The 18,402-nt window shown below is 44.7% G+C and overlaps 1 protein-coding gene across 1 annotated transcript in view; it reads right to left on the bottom strand.

Moving 5' to 3' along the window:
* Window positions 1–18,402, bottom strand: part of gtf2ird1 (GTF2I repeat domain containing 1) — a 214,130-nt gene that overhangs the window by 96,888 nt on the left and 98,840 nt on the right. Inside the window, exons 3-6 of the mRNA XM_078226022.1 lie at window positions 17,271–17,412; window positions 15,192–15,338; window positions 14,205–14,388; window positions 12,638–12,948 (exon numbers count right to left, since the gene is read on the bottom strand). Coding sequence (XP_078082148.1) covers window positions 12,638–12,948; window positions 14,205–14,388; window positions 15,192–15,338; window positions 17,271–17,412 — 784 coding nt within the window. The remainder of the gene's footprint in view (window positions 1–12,637; window positions 12,949–14,204; window positions 14,389–15,191; window positions 15,339–17,270; window positions 17,413–18,402) is intronic.

Below are 18,402 nucleotides of genomic sequence, written 5' to 3'. Positions count from 1 at the left end.
TATATGTGGAGATAGACTCATGCTGTGAATAAATATACATTTGTACATTGTCCTCTTAATTGTTAACCCAAGGCTGAGATGGGTCTAAGATGGGCTCCCAGCTCCAATGGATCAGACACCTCGGAAATGACTTTGCTTTTCAATTCTGTACAGCTTTAAATGTGCTATAAGCCAGGAAGAGTCCATTTGATAGAAACATCTTTCATCTGTGGCTCATTCAACCGGAAAACGGGAGACCCAGTCAAAGGAAATGACAAGCATTGATAATGCAATCTCAAGAGTTTAAAGGTCAATGGGATAGTTAAGCCTCCACCTGGGAGACCGAGAGAAAGGCTGGACCATGAGAAGTGCGGCTATCAGGGTCACCGTGGGCTAAACTGGGCCAAAATCAAAGCAGGAACTTGTGATAGACTTGGTAAATACTCTGGTACCGTTCCTGTTTGGTTAACAGACATGATGATTTGTATGTGTCTGATTGGTATAATCTGTATCAATAAAACAAGTTGGTTAATTCAGAATCCAGACCCAATTCAAAGTGTTAATCACACTGACTATCAGAGTGTTTCAACGTGCAGATTGAATAATTCCCCCCACCCAACCTGGGTCCGGGAGGCATTAGAAGATGAAGGCAATGAGGTCTCTGCAGGGGCAGAAACACACATGACTGGCGCTTCAAGTGTGTAGGATACATTAAAGACTTACAGGAAGTGTAGGTGCAAGAGCACTGCAAGACAGAACGGCACGTTCAAGCATTCTAAAATTACATTAGAATAACAGCAATGAGCAGTGAGGGATACTCATCCCATTGCAAGCTACAGCAATGGGATGGTTATGACACTGGGCTAGTATTTTACAGATGGCAAGTTTAAATCCCACCATGGCAAATTATGGAACCAAATTGAACTCAATAACTGGTCACATCTGAGCTCGAGCAAATAAATAATGACGGTCAAAGCACATTAAAAACTCATCCGATTCTCTGGAGACAGCACTCTGTCACCCCCAACTCAAGTCCCATGCTACATAACACACAAGTGTAACCCTAACATAAGCTCCTGGTGAACACCAATCAAACAGAGATTGATTTACCAAATCAGCTTTGGACTTTGTAGATTTCTCAGAGCTGGACATGGGAACCACAAGAGGTCAGTGTAGAACAATTCACCATCGTTGTTATTTAAAGACAGACTACATCCCTCCATCCAGTCCGTGATTCTCTTAGCTCAACTCTCATCTTCATATGCCACATTTCCCCAAATTCCAGTTAGAATCATAGAATCCCTACAGTGCAGGAGTCCGTGTCTGCATTAATGCTTGGACAGAGTATCCCACCCAGGCCCTATCCCCGTAACCCCACATATTTATCCCGCTAATTTACACATCTCAGGGCACTAAGTAATCAACCTAACCAGCACATCTGTGGGAGGAAACTGAAGCACCCGGAGGAAACCCACGCAGACACGGGGAAAACGTGCAGACTCCGCACAGTCACCCATGCCAGGAATCGAACCGGGTCCCTGACACTGTGAGGCAGCAGTGCTAACCACCGTGCTGCCAATATCTTAAGTTTTTTTTTACATGGAATCTCATCAGATGTTCTTTGAAAATCTGTCTAAATCTCATCCATTGTATTTCTTCAATGAATTCTGTGTAATTCATCAAGTCTGCTCTTCTCTCTGGTCACGTTGCTACACCTTCTCTCGCTACTGCTTCACGCAGGCTCTGACTAAAGAGTTGAAGATCTTCCGATCTTCAGGGTTGTACGTCCCTGATAATGCAGGGCATTCCAGATGTCTCATTGTTTTGGGATGTCGTCTCTGCACAGTCACAGTTGACAGTATGCGTTTGGCTTTATCGCTACTTCCACACAAGGGCTTTGCAGTGGCTGATGCCAGTCGTGAAGCGAATGAGAGGCAGCCAACTAGGCAATGTTTCCCTGGCTTCTATCAAGAGGAACTCCTTCGGGTCACTGGACAGCTCGTCTGTGGATGTGCGGACCAATCAGCATAGTGGTGGCTGTGGGAGATACAGTCTATAGGAGCTGGGAAGTATGTAAGTAGCTGCCTCTTTACTCGAGCCATTTTTCCTGCTGCCTCTCTGGAACAGAGGACGTGGAGGGTCATTGGTCTGCTTTGTCTGTTTTCCTCGATGTAATTTATGACGGGTAGGGCAATACCAGCAATCAGATTGCCCACTTTAGCATGTTTCAGCTCCCAGTTAATTCAGATTTCTCCAAGTGTTTAATAACTATCATGGATTCGAGTAGTTGAACCAATAAATTAGAATTAACAGACATATAATTCCTGGTTTATCCTGCTCAACATTTTAGAAGGGGATCATCTTTGCCATTCTCAAAATCAATTAGCAACAGAATTCTGGAAAAGTCAGACTCTCCGCTTTTTCTTTCGCAACTTTATCATCCCAGGGAATTAATCACTGGCTCCCAGTCTACCTGGAGTTCAAGTAGCTTCTGCAATGCCAGCTCTCTTCGAATAGTGATCATGGCTGACTATTGTACACTGACTTGTCATAGAATCCATATCCAGCTCCCAGTGCAAGAAGTTACAAAGTCTGAACTCCAGGATTCCCGAGGGATCGGAAATGTCTGAAGTCCTAGAGGGGTAACCAGTTACAGTAAAATCTCTAAGACGACGCTTACTATGTTGTCTAAATGGATTCACACACACAAACACTGCTCCCTCTCATTTCTCTTCACTATGGACACCCACTTGCTGCAATATACAGTCCAGTTAAGATGTCTGGGCAGCCACACCTACCTATAGCTTAGTGGGAACATTGTGTACAAACGCCCGCAATCATGTCTTACACCCCGCTGTCTTCACACAAGTGTTTCATTACATTCTGAATAAATGGGTTAAAGTTCAGGTTTTAGCGTGACTCACACGAGTACCTAATGGGTGGGTTAGATGAGAACCCTCCCCAGCCAGTTTGACATGACAACATTATAAAACAAAGTTATACTGCAAATATAAACATGATGGGCTAGATTTTCCTCCTTGAGGCAGGTAGTGGGAGTTGGAAATTTCGCAGCTCGGCCCACCATTCGAGTTCCCAAATATCAGTAAAATCATAAAAGTAAATTACTGGGGATGTTGGAATCTGAAACCAAAAAGGGAAATGCTGGAAAATCGCAGCAGGTCTGGCAGCATCTGTAAGGAGTGAAAAGAGCTGACGTTTCGAGTCCAGATGACCCTTTGTCAAAGTCAGTAAAATCATTGCTTTATAAGTGAAAAATATCAATACCAATTGGTATTTTGTTTTGAACCGTATGGTCTTCAACATTCCTAGAATTTCATTAGGCAAAGTTTATTATTTAATTCAAACCTATTAATAAACATGAATTACAGAAAACCTCACTTATTTCTGACTGGGGGCTGGTATATGGCGGGGATAATACTTTATATTAATAGAATCATAGAATCACTACAGTGCAGAAAGAAGCCATTTGGCCCATCGAGCCTGCACTGACCACAATCCCACCCAGGCCCTATCCCTGTGACCCCATGTATTTATCCTGCTAATCCTCCTGACATTAAGGGGTAATTTATCATGGCCAACCAACCTAACTCGCACATCTTTGGACTGTGGGAGGAAACCGGAGCAAACCCACGCAGTCCCTGGCGCTGTGCCATCATGCCGCCCCTTAGTAAGCAGGGCTTAAGAGAAATTTAGTTGCTCAAGGACACTGGGTGCTGAATTTTGGGAGATGACGTCGATTTGTTTTGTTCCATCACTTGCTCCATTGTACAAACTGTTCCATTTACACAAGGTACATGCGTGTTCAAGGACGAGGAAGTGTGGGATTGTACACAGCCTGTGAGTGCAAAACAAATCAGAACAAACAGGCTCCCAAACAGATGGAGTCAATGAGATTCCAGACTGTCAACTATCACCAAGAATGTCTGAGCTGTGGGCTCCACATCAAACCTTACAAACAAAACAAATTGTCACAAAATTAAAAGATTCAGTAACAGGGAAGCAATGCACTGCCAAGACCTCAGCAAAAGGCCCAGGAGGTCAGAGCTACAGCAGCCCCCCCTTAAAGGAACAATCTTATCCAGTAAGCCAATTGGATCAGCTTAAAGCTTCAGAATTCAGCGACTAGCAAATCCACGGTGATACAATTCCTAAGTTTTGACGTCTCATAATCGCCGCCCAGGGTGTGAAAGGATAATGATCAGTAAGGGCCCTTCTGTGAAACTGCTGATGAATGTGAGCAACTTACACTTATATAGTGCCTTGGGCATAGAAAATGTCTAAAGGTGCTTCATTGTATGGAGGCTGCGATGGAAATAAGAGAACAAACACTGAGCATTTTGTCAAATTGATGGGTTTTCAGAGAAAACAAACACTTTGCATTTATACAGTGCCTTGCACACCTCAGGAAGTTCCCTATCACTTCACTGCTAATGAGGTATCTTGAGAGTGTAGTCACTGTTGTATGTAGCAATTGTGGTAGACATTTTGCACACAGCAAACTCCCACAAACAGCAATGTGATAATGACCGTTAGTCCTTTTTCTCTACAGAAAAAATGATGTTGATGAGAACAATTATTATGCACTACAGAAATTCCTCTACTCTTCTTCCCAATAGTGCCATGGGATCATTTATGGCCATGTGACAGGGCAAGCAGCCAGAGTGCAACACTTCATCCTAAAGAATGTTTAGGAAAGATGAAGACGGAAGTTCAGAGATGAACAGGGAATTTGGGGAGTACAGGGTCGAGGCAAATGTAGATGTTGCCACTGGTGTTGGGATGAAAGAAAGGACGATGCATTAAAAAAACCCAAGTCAGGAAGACTTAAACAATGCAAAATTGTTGGGGGTCGGGGTATGGAGAAGCCATGGAGGGACCTGAAGACCACAACAAAGGTGTGGGGCAGGATTTTACAGCTCCGTTCAACCCGAGATCGGAAAATCCCGCCCAATATAATAATTTAGACCTGGGTGTACAGGACACAATTTCAACATTGAAGATGATGAAACATTTTGACTGCTATCCTCCTCACAGTTCACAATACTTCCATGCCCAAATGCAACAAGATCTGGACTGTATCCAGACTTGGGCTGACAAGTGGCAAGTAACATTCACGCCACGAGTGCCAGGCAGTGACCATCTCCAACAAGAGAGAATCTAATCATCATTTATTGACAGTCAATGGTATTCCCATCGCTGAACCCCCCCCCACTATCAACATCATGGAGGGTTACCATTGACCAGAAACTGAACTGAACCAGCCATATAAACACAGTGGTTACAGGAGCCGGTCAAGGTTAGGAATCCTGTAGTGAGTAACTCACATCCTGACTCCCCAAAGCCTGTCCACCATCTACAAGGCACAAGTCAGGAACGTGATGGAATCCGCTCCACTTGCCTGGACGAGTGCAGCTCCAACAACAACCAAGAAACTCGACACCATCTAGGACACAGCAGCCCACTTGATAGGCCGCCATCCACAAACATTCACTCCCTCCACCACCAACACACAGTGGCAGCAATATGTATCACCTACAAGATTCACTGCAGCAATTCACCAAGCCTCCTTAGATCCTTAGATAGCACCTTCTAAATTCACAACCACTACCACTTAGAAGGACAAAAGCAGCAGATACATGGGTTCATCACGACTTGTAAGTTCCCCTCCAAGACTTGGAAATATATCACCGTTCCTTCACAATCACCAGTTCAAAATCCTGGAATTCCCTCCCTAACAGCACTGTGGGTGTACCTATGCTTCAGTGATCATAGTGGTTCAGGAAGGCAGCTCACCACCACCTTCTCAAGAGCAATTAGGGATGGCCAATAAATGCTGACCCAGCCTGCAATGCCCACATCCCACAAATTAATTTTTAAAAATTGGCTTCATGGTATATTGATAGGCTGGTGGAACGGGCAGGCATGTGGCAGATGAAATTTAATGTAGAGGAATGTGAAGTGATAGGTTTCAGTTAGAAGAATGAAAGATGGCATAAAATAAAGGGTACAACTCCGAAGGAAATGCAAGAGCAGAGGGACCTGGGTAAATAATAAAGCTTTGAACGTGGCAGGACAGGTTGAGAAAACAGTTAATAAAATATACCGAAAGCTGGGTTTTATAAAAAAGGGCTATCAAGGAAAACAAGTTATGAACCTTCATAAACACTGGTTCAGCCCCGATGGAAGGATGTGAAGGTTTGAGCAAGGTCAAGAAATGATTTACGGCAGCAGTTCTGAGGATGAGAGGCTTCAGTTATGTGCATAGATTGACGGACCTGAGGCTGTTCTCCCCTGGAGAAGAGAAGATTGAGAGGAGATCTGTCAGATCTGTTCAAATTCATGAGGGGTCTGGAGAGAGTGTGACATTAGTGTACCTTTAAGAGATGTTTTATTTTAAAATCATGGTCTATGCAGCTCTTACAGTCATGTTTCTCAGCTCACAGCCTTAACTGATGTCATTATGGCACCAGTTTGTCTGGAGGAGTCTTTTTATTGCTGCTTAAAGGGGGGTTTGTTTATTTTTACTGGGATGTTTGTGACTCTGCATTGTTGGGAGAAAGACTGTTGGTAGGTCAGATGATTGGAGTTTTCTTAGTTTTCAGTTTGGAGTTGCAGTTTGAATTTGAGTTTTAGAAGGGACAGCAAGCTGAAAAGAAGTCTCTTTCTCCCTGCTTTTGGAAATTCTGCTGGTGATCTGAAAGCAAGGTCTTGACTTTCTGAAGGGGGGTAGGAAATTGGGTTGGTGGCTTGCCTAGAGTCCCTGGTGTTTTGGGAAGCTGTTCTGACTTCAAACTGTTCTGAGTCTATCCAGAGAACTGCAGACTTCATCCAAAGGCCTCAATTCCAGTGTCACGTGAGCAATAGCCTATGCTGTATTAAGCCTGCTTGAAGGGTCTTGTTTATGGGATTGGTTTGATTGGGACAGCTCCTATATTTGTTGAGGGTTATACATTATCGTGGTTGTTTTGGTGTTGTTTGTAATTGTTAGAATTTATTGCTAATATTCTTACTATATATGTTAATGATATTCTTAAAAAAAACTTTGTTTGATAAAAACTCCCTGGTGGGTCATATGAATCATACCTGAAGTGAAGCCTATCATGCTTATCCCTTGCCAAATTCAAGATGCAAAACTTATGATCCAGGCAGGCTCCAAATCACTCACCTGATGAAGGGGCAGCGCTCCAAAAGCTCGTGCTACCAAATAAACCTGTTGGACTTTAACCTGGTGTTGTGAGACTTCACACAATAAAACATATGATATCGTTAGCTTTATTACTAGGGGTATTGAGTATAAGAATAAGGAGGTCATGTTGAACTTGTATAAGACACTAGTTGGGTGTCATCTGGAGACTGCATCCAGTTCTGATTGCCCTACTTGAGGAAGGATGTGGAGGCATTGGAGAGAGTACAGAGGAGGTTCACAGGAATGATTCTAGGGGTAAGGAACTGAGGGTAGGAGGGTAGATCGGAGAGGTTGGGACTGTTTTTCTTGGAGGAAAGGAGGCTGAGAGGAGACTCGATCAAGGTAAACAAGATCCTGAAGGTTATGGACCGGGTAAATAGTGAGAAGCTGATCTCTCTCTCGAGAGCATACCAACAACTAGAGGGCACAGATTCCAAGTAATTGGCAAAAGGAGTAAAAGTGATGTGAGGAATTGTTTTTACACCCAGAGGGTGGTTGGAGTCGGAAATGAACTTCCTCAGAGGGAGGCAGGCTCAGCCGAGGTATTCAAAAGGGAATCGGATTGTTATCTGAAAAGGGAGAATGTGCAAGGTTATGGGGATAAGGCAGAGGAGTGGGACTAGCTAGAATGCTCTTTCAGAGAGCTAGTGCAGATTCGATGGGCCGAATAGTCTCCTAATGCATCTTAAAGATTCTATAATTCACTTACATGCTGAGTATAAAGTGCATCCACAACATCTGCTTCAGATTATTTATACTTTAAAACAAAATGGGATCAAACTAACAAATCAAACAATCAAATGAATGGCGGGGGGGGGGCAGGTGGGGGGTTCCTACGATCTGTTACAATAAAGTTACTATAGTCAGAGCTGGGAATTGTGATGATGGGAATTGATGTAATGGGGGAGGAGTTTGGGGGGGGGGCGGTGGGGGAGATTGGTCTCAGGAGGCTTGGGCGTGAGTTTATCACTTAAATGGAGACACTTAACTACATCTATTTATAATTCATCTAGATAAATGTATGCATTGCATACTTGATAAATATCTGCCTAAGCGGGAATTAAGAAGCACCTTGTCCACAGAGTCATTTTACTCACAGGCGATGACTGTAGCTGGGACAAGTGCTTTATACCAAAAAGGGGGAAAAAAGTTTATTTATTAGTGTCACAAGTAGGCTTACATTAACACTGCAATGAAGTTACTGTGAAATTGCTCTCGTCTCCACACTCCGACGTCTGTTCGGGTCAATGCACCTAACCAACATGTCTTTCAGACTGTGGGAGGAAACCAGAGCACCCGGAAGAAACCCACGCAGACACGGGGCGAACATACAAACTCCACACAGACAGTGACCCAAGCTGGGAATCGAACCTGGGTCCCTGGCGCTGTGAGGCTGTGAGGCAGGAGTGCTAACCACTGTGCCACTGGAAGATTCTGTCACGAATGAACAAAAGCTACCAATAGATTGTTTTGCAAAAAGCTATTATAGTAGTTGGTCCTGTCCGTACGCCTCAGCATCTTGTCTGTATCTATACCAGGTACAAACACCTTGAGTTTTTCAGACTGTATTCTTTCTGGTTGCTGCTGCACTGAACTTCACTGCAGCACGTTTACAAAGCGGGGAGGTTCATAGATTATTCCAGAAGGTCATTCAGATATCCTCCATGTAAATGCACTTTGTACATTGCACAGATTCAGTTAAAAATAGTGCTGCACAGCAAGGTGTTGTTAACAGATAGGACCTCAGCATTTTCTGGAGAGCATTTCTGCGGTGACGTATATTTTGTAAAGAACTCTGGATAAGCCACTAATGAGATTTATAAACCAACTGTCAATTAATATTGGTTTAGTTTTTGAAAAAAGAAACTACTCATGAGTTATAACCAGAGTTTCTCTCTTTATTGATGAGAGGGTGAGGTTGGTGTATTTGCATCATTATAGAATCATAGAATCCTGAAGTGCAGAAGGAGGCCATTCAACCCATCGAGTCTGCACCGACCACAATCCCATCCAGGCCCTATCCCCATAACCCCACGTATTTACCCTGCTAGTCCCCCTGACCCTAATGGGCAATTTAGCATGGGCAATCAACCTAACCCGCACATCTTTGGACATAGGGAGGAAACCGGAGCACTCGGAGGAAACCCACACAGACATGGGGAGAATGTGCAAACTCCATACAAGACAGTCACCTGAGACCGGAACTGAACCCGGGTTCTTGGGCGCTGTGAGGCAATAGTGCTAACCACTGTGCCACCATGACGCCCACATTAACCATTTGTCTTCTTACAGTCAGTGCAAGCTCACTATTAAAGTTTATTAGTGTCCCAAATTGGCTTACATTAACACTGCAATGAAGTTGCTGTGAAAATCCCCTTCTGCTTTGCAATAAGAGAGAATTAAATATATTTATTTCCCCGAGTTTAAGAGCTACCAGAATGATGGGTGACTGATGTGGGAAATTTCTAACCAGTTAATAAGGATTTTAGACAGTAAACCTTAAGACACTGACAGAATTACTAGCAAAGAGCTAATGATTCTTAAAACAATATTGTAAGCTAACAAGAGAATAGGTTACACACCATTGAATGTGGTAAGAGAATTAAACAAGTAAATATGATTTAAAACATATATGCTGATATTTTAAATATATTTCAAGTATTATATGAATTATTGTTCACTTTAGCTGAAGGCAAGTCACTGCAAGATGTGATGGTAAAGGTGAATAGTTCAGAGCCAAAACCGTAGGAACCCCGTTGTTAGTAAAATTCATATCAGAAAGTTTCTTATGCGGGAACACATATTGTAACTTTATGAATTGGTGTATTCATTGTCCAGCCTTAGGATGGAAATGTGCCCGGATGTGGGATCATGTGTCTATCCAGTTTGGCAATGATGCAGTGGGAACAGTTACTTTGACCCCCCAGTGAGCGTCTAGGGTAACCTGGCAACGGGGAAGTGACTTTAGCTAAGATGGGTGTTAGCGTCTGGATTTAATGGACAAATTAAATATCATTATGCTGGATGGTGAGATGCAATTGGCTGAGGTGCATGACACGGATTATTATTGATATGTGAATATTAAAGATGATTGATTTTAAGCTAATGTAAGGCAGGAATGATTGCTAAGAAAACGTACAATGGTTCTGTTTAGAATTGTAAAGGTCAGATCTGTTCGGCGAGGTCTGGCTGCTCCACCTGAGAGCTGACTCGACCCTCTGATGATCTCCTAGCAGCTGCTGGTTTAATAAGGTTACGTCTGGTTCAGAAACACTGGTTTCATGAATCTTGTATTGTCCGAGTTCTCCTGACAGTACTGGTCACCTCGGGTACCCCAACAACAGTGACCACAGCTTTTTGGTAAATAATTTGGTGGACACCATAGTTTAAATAGATGGCATTAAGCAGCCAACGCGCTAAACTGCACCTTAAAGCAGCAGCAATCTGCTGCTGTGCCACTCAAGTGAGGCGAGTTACACAACGAGTGATACAGCAACAGTCCTTGTCCAGAATCCACCAGGACTGAAACTCCTTCAGGTTTCAGTCTGGCTCCATTGATAACACTCCTGCCTCGGAAGGTCGTCAGTTGAAGACTTGACTACATATTCCAGGTCATGAATTACATATTCTAGAAATTTCCATGGCAGCAGCACTTCAGCGGAAACCCCGTTCAGTAGTGTAAGAGTGTATCTATTGAGTTTCACTGCAATTTCAGTGGCAGATCAGAAGAAAGCTGGTGATAATTGAGGTTGACATTACAACGCGGTGCCGAGGGTAGGCCGCATTGCCGAGCTGAGTTTGCTCACACACACATTAAAGATCCCACAGTAGTATCTGAAGAGCAGGAAGGACTCCCAATATCCCGAGCCGCGTTCTTTCTTCACCGACACCATCAAAACAGATGGCACCATTTTAATCTCATCTGCCCACTGTGTTCACCTACATAATAACGGTTACTGCCTTTTCAAAAGGGTAGCTCACTGGATTACGAAACGCTTGGGACAATCTAAGGATATGAAAGGTGAAACATCAATGCAAGCTCTCCCATTCCTGATTGAACCAGGCCATCTGTAAACTTAAGGAATGAATTGGCTCACTTTCTCGACACCAGGACGTGGGGGTGAGGTGGTGTTGTGTGTGACAGACTGTAAGCTGTTAACAGTCTGCTGAAGAATGACTCCAGCAGATGCTAGGGAACAGGGAGTGTGGGGGGTGTGGAGGGTCCCTGGCTGATTCCTGCTCAGAATCATGGGGGTCCCTGTAACCCCTGAACTCACCTTGCTGCCTGAGATCAGCGCAGACCAGCGACTGAACCCGGGGCCTTTCGGTCAATAAGGATGAATGTCAAGCCCAGCAGTACACTTATCGACTGAGCCACTGCTGGGGTTAAAATAGATCCTTTGTTAATCTATTTCTTTTTAAGTAAGTCCTTTCCCAATGTGCTCCTTACCTGCAAGCTGAAAGCTTCAGTGAGTAAGATACCCTGCTCTGTACCAACATCCACTGTGTTACAGGCACTGTATAAAAGCCACCAAGGCTGGTTCAATAATAATTCAATAAAATTCGATCCACTACGGCAGAATTTAATCAAATATACACCGACACCAAACCTCAAAACCTCACCAAATGACGTACCATCTCCTTGGTGTTTGCAAAGTACTGAATTGGTTCCTCCAGTGTGGCAGGTTTTAATTCAATATTCCAGTTCTGCTTCACGGAAGGCAACAGGTGAAATAAGATTGGCCGTGCCATTTTAATCTTGCAAATGCTCGCTGGAGGAGAAGGGCTGGGATGAGTGAACAGGGCTGGTGTGTAGCTCTAAGCCACGTCACTAGCAATAGGAACAAGTCGAAGTTGAAAAATGGTTCAGATAGAGGCCTGTGGTCCCCGAGTGGAAAACTCCAGCCCCAGCCAGGGTGTGAACCAAATGTAGATTTAAATATGCATTTCCAGGTCTCAGCCGGGTTCACCTGGCTCCCGGTATTCAACGACCCGCTGGCACATCAGGAAGGCGGTGGGAATCACTATTGGTCTCCATAAAAGGACACCAGTGTGATGGTCATGCCAGGGGGGGCTCAGAGACATTGGAGCCCCTGGGTGGTCAGAGACATAGATGGCACTGTCCGCTGGCACCCAGGCAGTTCCAGGTTGGCATGACATGCTTGGCCAAGGTGCACACTGCCCGTGATGTTCCAGCTTTAGCTTAGAGAGGCTGGAGAAATGGTGGGAAGGATGGAAGCTAAGGAATGTCATTAGGCTGAGCTGGGAGAAGCTGCGCTCAAATAGGTTGCTCGCTAGGTCCTCTGGGAAGATTCAGAGGGAGCTAGAGGAAGCTTATATCCACCACCCCCCCCAACACTGACCAATCAGCACATTGCAAACCATCAAGCTGATCGCTGCCATTCCTTTCAGGTGGATTGGGATCCCCCACCAATATAAAAAAGCTTTTACCAGTATCGTCCGCGCAGTCCCGAGCAGGAGGAGGCTTATTCGAGTCCATCATAATCGAGGCTCCAGTGGGTGAAAGGTCATGGTTAAAGTTTGTTGTGGGCCTAGGAGCCAAAAGGTCCTGATTTAAATCCAATGGGATCCTGGATCCTGGAAGGTCATAAAGGAATTGTGGGGGCGTCCGTACATTGCCGGTGTCCTGATTGGATAGTTTAACCACCGGACTCTCCCGGTTAAAATCACACGTGCTCTTCCCAGGCTGGATTTCCCGATCCACGCAGGTTCGCAGCTCCTGGAGATCCTCGTCAAACGACCTGGAGAGGATGGAGGGATGGGGAGGATCGGAAAATGAGAATATCATTGATGGTCAGTGAAGATTCAGCTTTGAACTTCAAAACATGTGATGGGTATACACACACTTGGACTTCGTGATTCCACAGGACTCCAAGACACCACATAAAGTGGTTCCCACACAATGGGCCTCAGAGCTCTCTGGATCTGGTGCGACCGGGTGGCGTGGGAAGGGGGGGTGAAGTACAGCATAGCTCCAGGGTCAGTTCAGTTTGACCATAATCATCCCACTTTTCCAATTTACCATTCACCCAATTAGAAAGGAGAAGTTTCACGTTGTAGGTATTTGAACTTCAGATTGACCCTGGCCCAGTGGTAGCCCTCTCACTGAGTCAAACAAGGATTTGAGCAGAGTCACCAGGCTGACACTGAGGGCAGCACACTCAGTACTGCCAATGTCAGGGGTGCCGTCCTTTAATGGAACCACATACCGTTGTCTTGTCTCCTATCTCAGATACTGCGGCACTGAGAGCAGGTGATTTCTTCCAATGTCTTGGACAGTATTTATTCCTCAACCAGCACCTAACACAGGGGAGGCAGTAGACTTTCCGGCCACCTTTGATCCTGAGATGAACTTCTGAGCACGTATCCTCACCATCACTTACACTGTCTAATTCCACCTGAGTAACATGACCTAATTCTGACTCTGTCACCTGCTGCTAAAATCCTGAATCATGCGATTTTTGTCTCTCAACTTGACTATTCTAATGCATACTTGGCTGGCCTCTTACGTTTTACCCTTTGTAAACTTGACCTCACTCAAGACTCTCCTTCCCATGTCCCAACTACCATTGAATTCCATTCATCCATGACCTCTTCCTGACCAATATTAACTCTCAGTTAAACAATCCAGACCCACAGCAATGTGGTTAACTCTTAACTCCCTCTCTGAAATCATCCAGCATGCCACTCAGTTCAAGAACAATAAACACTGGCCCTGACAAATACTTTTTAAAAAATCACATTGATATTTGTGGGAGTTTGCTGAGTGCAAAATGGCTGCCATATTATCTCCATTACAATTGTGCACATTTCAGTATTCTGTTGACAGTGCAAGCTCCTGTTGCTTCATTACGTGTTTTATTATCATTGGCCTATAATTGACATTTGGTTTGGAGAGGATGAGAAAACGCTGCATCGCTCAGCCTTCCCATCCTCCAGGAAGCAGCCCAGAGACTGGGTGAGTCAGTCCTCTCTCACGCCTAATGGGCAAAAGTACCTTTTGACAGTAAATCGAATTCGGTTACTCCGCTCCAGAATCCTTTTCAGAGTGTGAGCTTCGTACTCAGAAGGCCGCTTGAAACTGACCCCATCAGGCAGCCCATGAACCACTATGGAGGGCGGGTCCTTCAGGATTTTCTCATAAGGCACAGGGACAATCGAAGACTTTTCCAGGGCCTCACCTGAAATCAAAGTGGATTGTGATCACTCGTGATGAAGAAAGCCCAAACCATTACACCGTAATTCTATTCAACTTTCCCATGTTACTTCACAATTCCCTTAGTCTCACAGTGGTGTCATCATTTGGTAATATTTTAATGATCGTGTTGTAATCAGTAAAATGATTCATAAAAATGTGTCCCAGAGCCCAATATTTACTAGAATTTTACAATTCACGGCTTTCTCACTAAACAACAAGACAGTTTTTACCTTTAGGAACTGGAGGTTCCTAAAGGTGGCCTTAGAATAAGTCATGTTTTCAGCACAGTTTCTAGAACTGTGGGCCGCACAGTGTCTCAGTGGTTAACACTGCTGCCTCACAGCACCAGGGGCCCAGATTCGATTCTGGCCTTGGGTCACTGTCTGTGCAGAGTCTGCACATTCTCCCCGTGTCTGTATGGGTTTCCTCCGGGTGCTCCGGTTTCCTCCCAGTCTGAAAGACATGCTGGTTAGGTGCATTGGCCATGCTAAATTCTCCCTCAGTGTACCCGGACAGGCGCCGGAGTGTGGCGACTAGGGGATTTTCACAGTAACTTCATTGAAGTGTTAATGTAAGCTTACTTGTGGCACTAATAAATAAACTTAACCTTATCCCCAGCAGAGCACGATGACACCTGTTGAATCACATCACAAGTGGAACCAGGGAACACCAGTGGAACTGTACCTCCAGCTGCTCTGCCCTCAGTTCTATGCACCTCTGACTCTTCCTCCAAACCTCATGCAACCCCTCCTTCAGCAGGCAATCCCACAAATCCTCCACACTCACTGTAAAGCACAGCAAACACTTCTTCCACCATCTTCCGCAAGACATAAATGTCAGCCATGGGATCCGGCGAGTCCCTCTGAACATTCCGACCATTGTCCGTCACCATTTTCAACATCTCCATCTCCCGTAGCTGTGCGTTCCAATTGGCTGCCGGGGGAAGGGAAGAGGTTTAGTTAACCACTGAAGGGTAAGTGACTACCACAGGTGAGCTGAGCTGGAATGATCGCTCTTGATTTGAAGATCGTCTCTGTGCTATGTTAAGCAGAGGCTTAAACCCTTTCCATTTTGAACAGGTTAGCACATCCTCAGGTAGAGAGGAATTTTGCATCAATACTTGAGCTTGTTGGTCGTAAGATAGTGTTAACCATAGTTTGTGTTAAATCTTTATTTCAGCCGCAGAAGGAGGCAGAAGCGCCTCTCCCAGCCAGCCTGAACACAAGATGGTGCACACATTCTTACTCTGCTGCCTGGTACTAGTTCCTCATTCAATGCCCTCCTCTTGCTCCTATTTTCTATGTTTCTTTAATAACTCCAGGTGTCGGCTTTGAAGGGCACAAATGAAAATAAACAATAACTCCAAGCCTGTGGTGAACATAACAGGTCCCAACTGGGGCTAAAAGGTTCATGGACCCTCTCGGGGTCTTGCTTTATACAAGGCTCGGTACAAGAGCTCCACCTGGTAGGTTAATTACCAATCCCCAGGGAACTCGTATTCAATGAGCCCCATGGGAGGTCTATTAGGGATTTCCCATGCAGATCATGGGGGTTATGGCAGTTTCTATAGCACTTGGGGTGAAGGGGATCACAGGATATTTTGGGGGGTGGGGGGGGACGACAAGATAAATGGCAAAGCAGGCTCAAAGGGCCGAATGGCCTCCTACTGCTTCTATTCTCTATGTTTCAAAGCACTTGGGGTGAAGGGGTTCAGGACTTGGGAGGAAGGTGGGATCTGGCTACTGAGTTGGATGATCAGCCATGATCACAATGAATGGCAGAGCAGGCTTGAAGGACCAAATGGCCTCCTCCTGCTCCTATTTTCTATGTTTTTATGAAAGAGACAACAGGTGGCTGGTACCCAGAACCATTGTATATATTGGTTTTGCGCAGAAAAGTGAGCAGGGATGATTTGCAGTTAATCTTCTTTGTCTAGGCCAGTGCCTTAGCAATTCTCCTCAAACATATGATTGAAACAAGGAATATTCTACATCTGACCACATATTGCAATCGTTGTTTTCCCAACTTCTCACTGACCAGGATTCTCTCCTTCCCTTTTAAGAAGAAGCAGGTATTTAACGTCCTCCACCTCAGCTGAGTGGGCGGACAGCCAATGGAATCCCAGGCCATCGCTCACAATACTTTATGATGGCAAATTACTTGCCCCAGCGCCCGTGGGATTCTGGGAATGGAACCTCGAGTCCGTTTTGTGCCCAGGATTTGGAAATGTTACTATTCCAACTCCAAAGGATTCAGTAACCATTCAGAGTTTGGGTGTTTGCCTGGGACTATTTATAAAATGGACATCACATTAGTTTAGATGTACAATCAAATCCTCATGCAAAGTAAATGAAGCGTTAAGTAGTCGCCCTTAGTCTCCATACTCAATATTCTTAAAAAATCAATAAGTGTTCCTTAATAAGAAAGCACATACATTTAGATAGCGTCTTCAGACTGTCCCAAAGAACAGCACAGACAGTGAAGTAGCTCTGGTCATTATTGCTGTGTTTGACACATGGGGCAGCTAATTTGTGCACAGCAAGATCCCATCGATAGCAATGAGATGATCTACAGTTGGTGATGTCGGTTGCAGGATAATTCTCCTGCTCTTCTTCGAATGGCGGCACAGGAGGGGAGTGAGACCTTGGCATAGTGTTTCACCCAAAAGGTGGCACCACTGGCACTGCAGCACTCCCTCAGCACCACTCTGAAGGGTCAGCTAGTGTTAAGGCACTCAGATCTTGCAGTGGGATAAATATCGAGTACAGAAGGAAGGATAAGATTTAGCTGATCAAGCCCATGGTGGGAGCTCACAAAACTGCTCAGGACTCTCGAGTATGCAGTAACCAGGTGGTGTGGACTTACTGCAGTATTTGACAAATTCCTTTTGCAGCTCTCTCCTGGCATTCAGAAACAATTTTCCTTTCTCTGTTCCCAGAACATACATGGTCTCCTCATGAACAGCGATGCAGGCAACTTCAGTGTTTAACTTTGAGAGTGCTGTGCACTGCGGAATGCAAAAGATCAGAAAGAGGTTAGTGTGTGGGGAGGGGGGTAGGGACAAGCAGAAAGTCAGCACCCACGGATTGTAAAGGGAAATGTCCAATGCTAAAGATGTTTCACACACAGAAGGAATGTCAATTATCTGACCCCTTACAATCCATCGATACAGAGGGTAAATTGAAAATTTCAAATTGGAGATGGATAGATTTGTGTTAAGCAAGGGGAGATGGAGCAAAGACACAAAACAGCCACGATCTCATTGAATGGGGGAATGGGCTGAAGCAGTGATTTCCATGATTCAGTCTGTTTTATTTTTGCTGATTGCTCGTACATCACTGAATTGTTTCGTACGCCAATAACTGTTCCTTATTAGAGTCTTGCAGGCTCTCTTTCACATTCAGTCCGTGCATCTCCGACCTCTTCACTGGGATTTGTAGCTCTTTTTCTGAATTTACATTTTATTTTGTGAACCTGGTCCAAGAGTGACACAGAAATTTCCCCGGGATTCTTGTTTACGATTGAAAACAGCACCTAACGCGACAGGATAACTATATGCTGTTGTAATGGGGAGGTGATGGCCTAGTGGTATTATCACTATTAATCCAGAAACTCAGCTAATGTTCTGGGTACCTGGGTTCAAATCCTGCCACGGCAGATGGTGGAATTTGAATTCAATTAAAAAGATCTGGAATTAAGAATCTACTGTCACCATGAAACCATTGTCGATTGTTGGAAAAACCCATCTGGTTCACTAATGTCCTTTAGGGAAGGAAATCTGCCGTCCTTACCTGGTCTGGCCTACATGTGACTCCAGAGCCACAAAAATGTGGTTGACTCTCAATTGCCCTCGAACAACTAGGGATAGGCAACAAATGCTGGCCAGCCAGCAACACTCATGCCCCACAAATAAATAAAAATTAATAGACCTTTCATGGCATTGCTCGCATATCAGTGTGGACGCCATTTTGGTGATAGGAGTTCTTCCACCATGAAC

Source organism: Mustelus asterias, chromosome 12 (genome assembly GCF_964213995.1).
Source record: "Mustelus asterias chromosome 12, sMusAst1.hap1.1, whole genome shotgun sequence".
In the NCBI taxonomy this organism is placed as follows: domain Eukaryota; kingdom Metazoa; phylum Chordata; class Chondrichthyes; order Carcharhiniformes; family Triakidae; genus Mustelus; species Mustelus asterias.
This window is presented reverse-complemented; position numbering and strand designations above follow the sequence as displayed.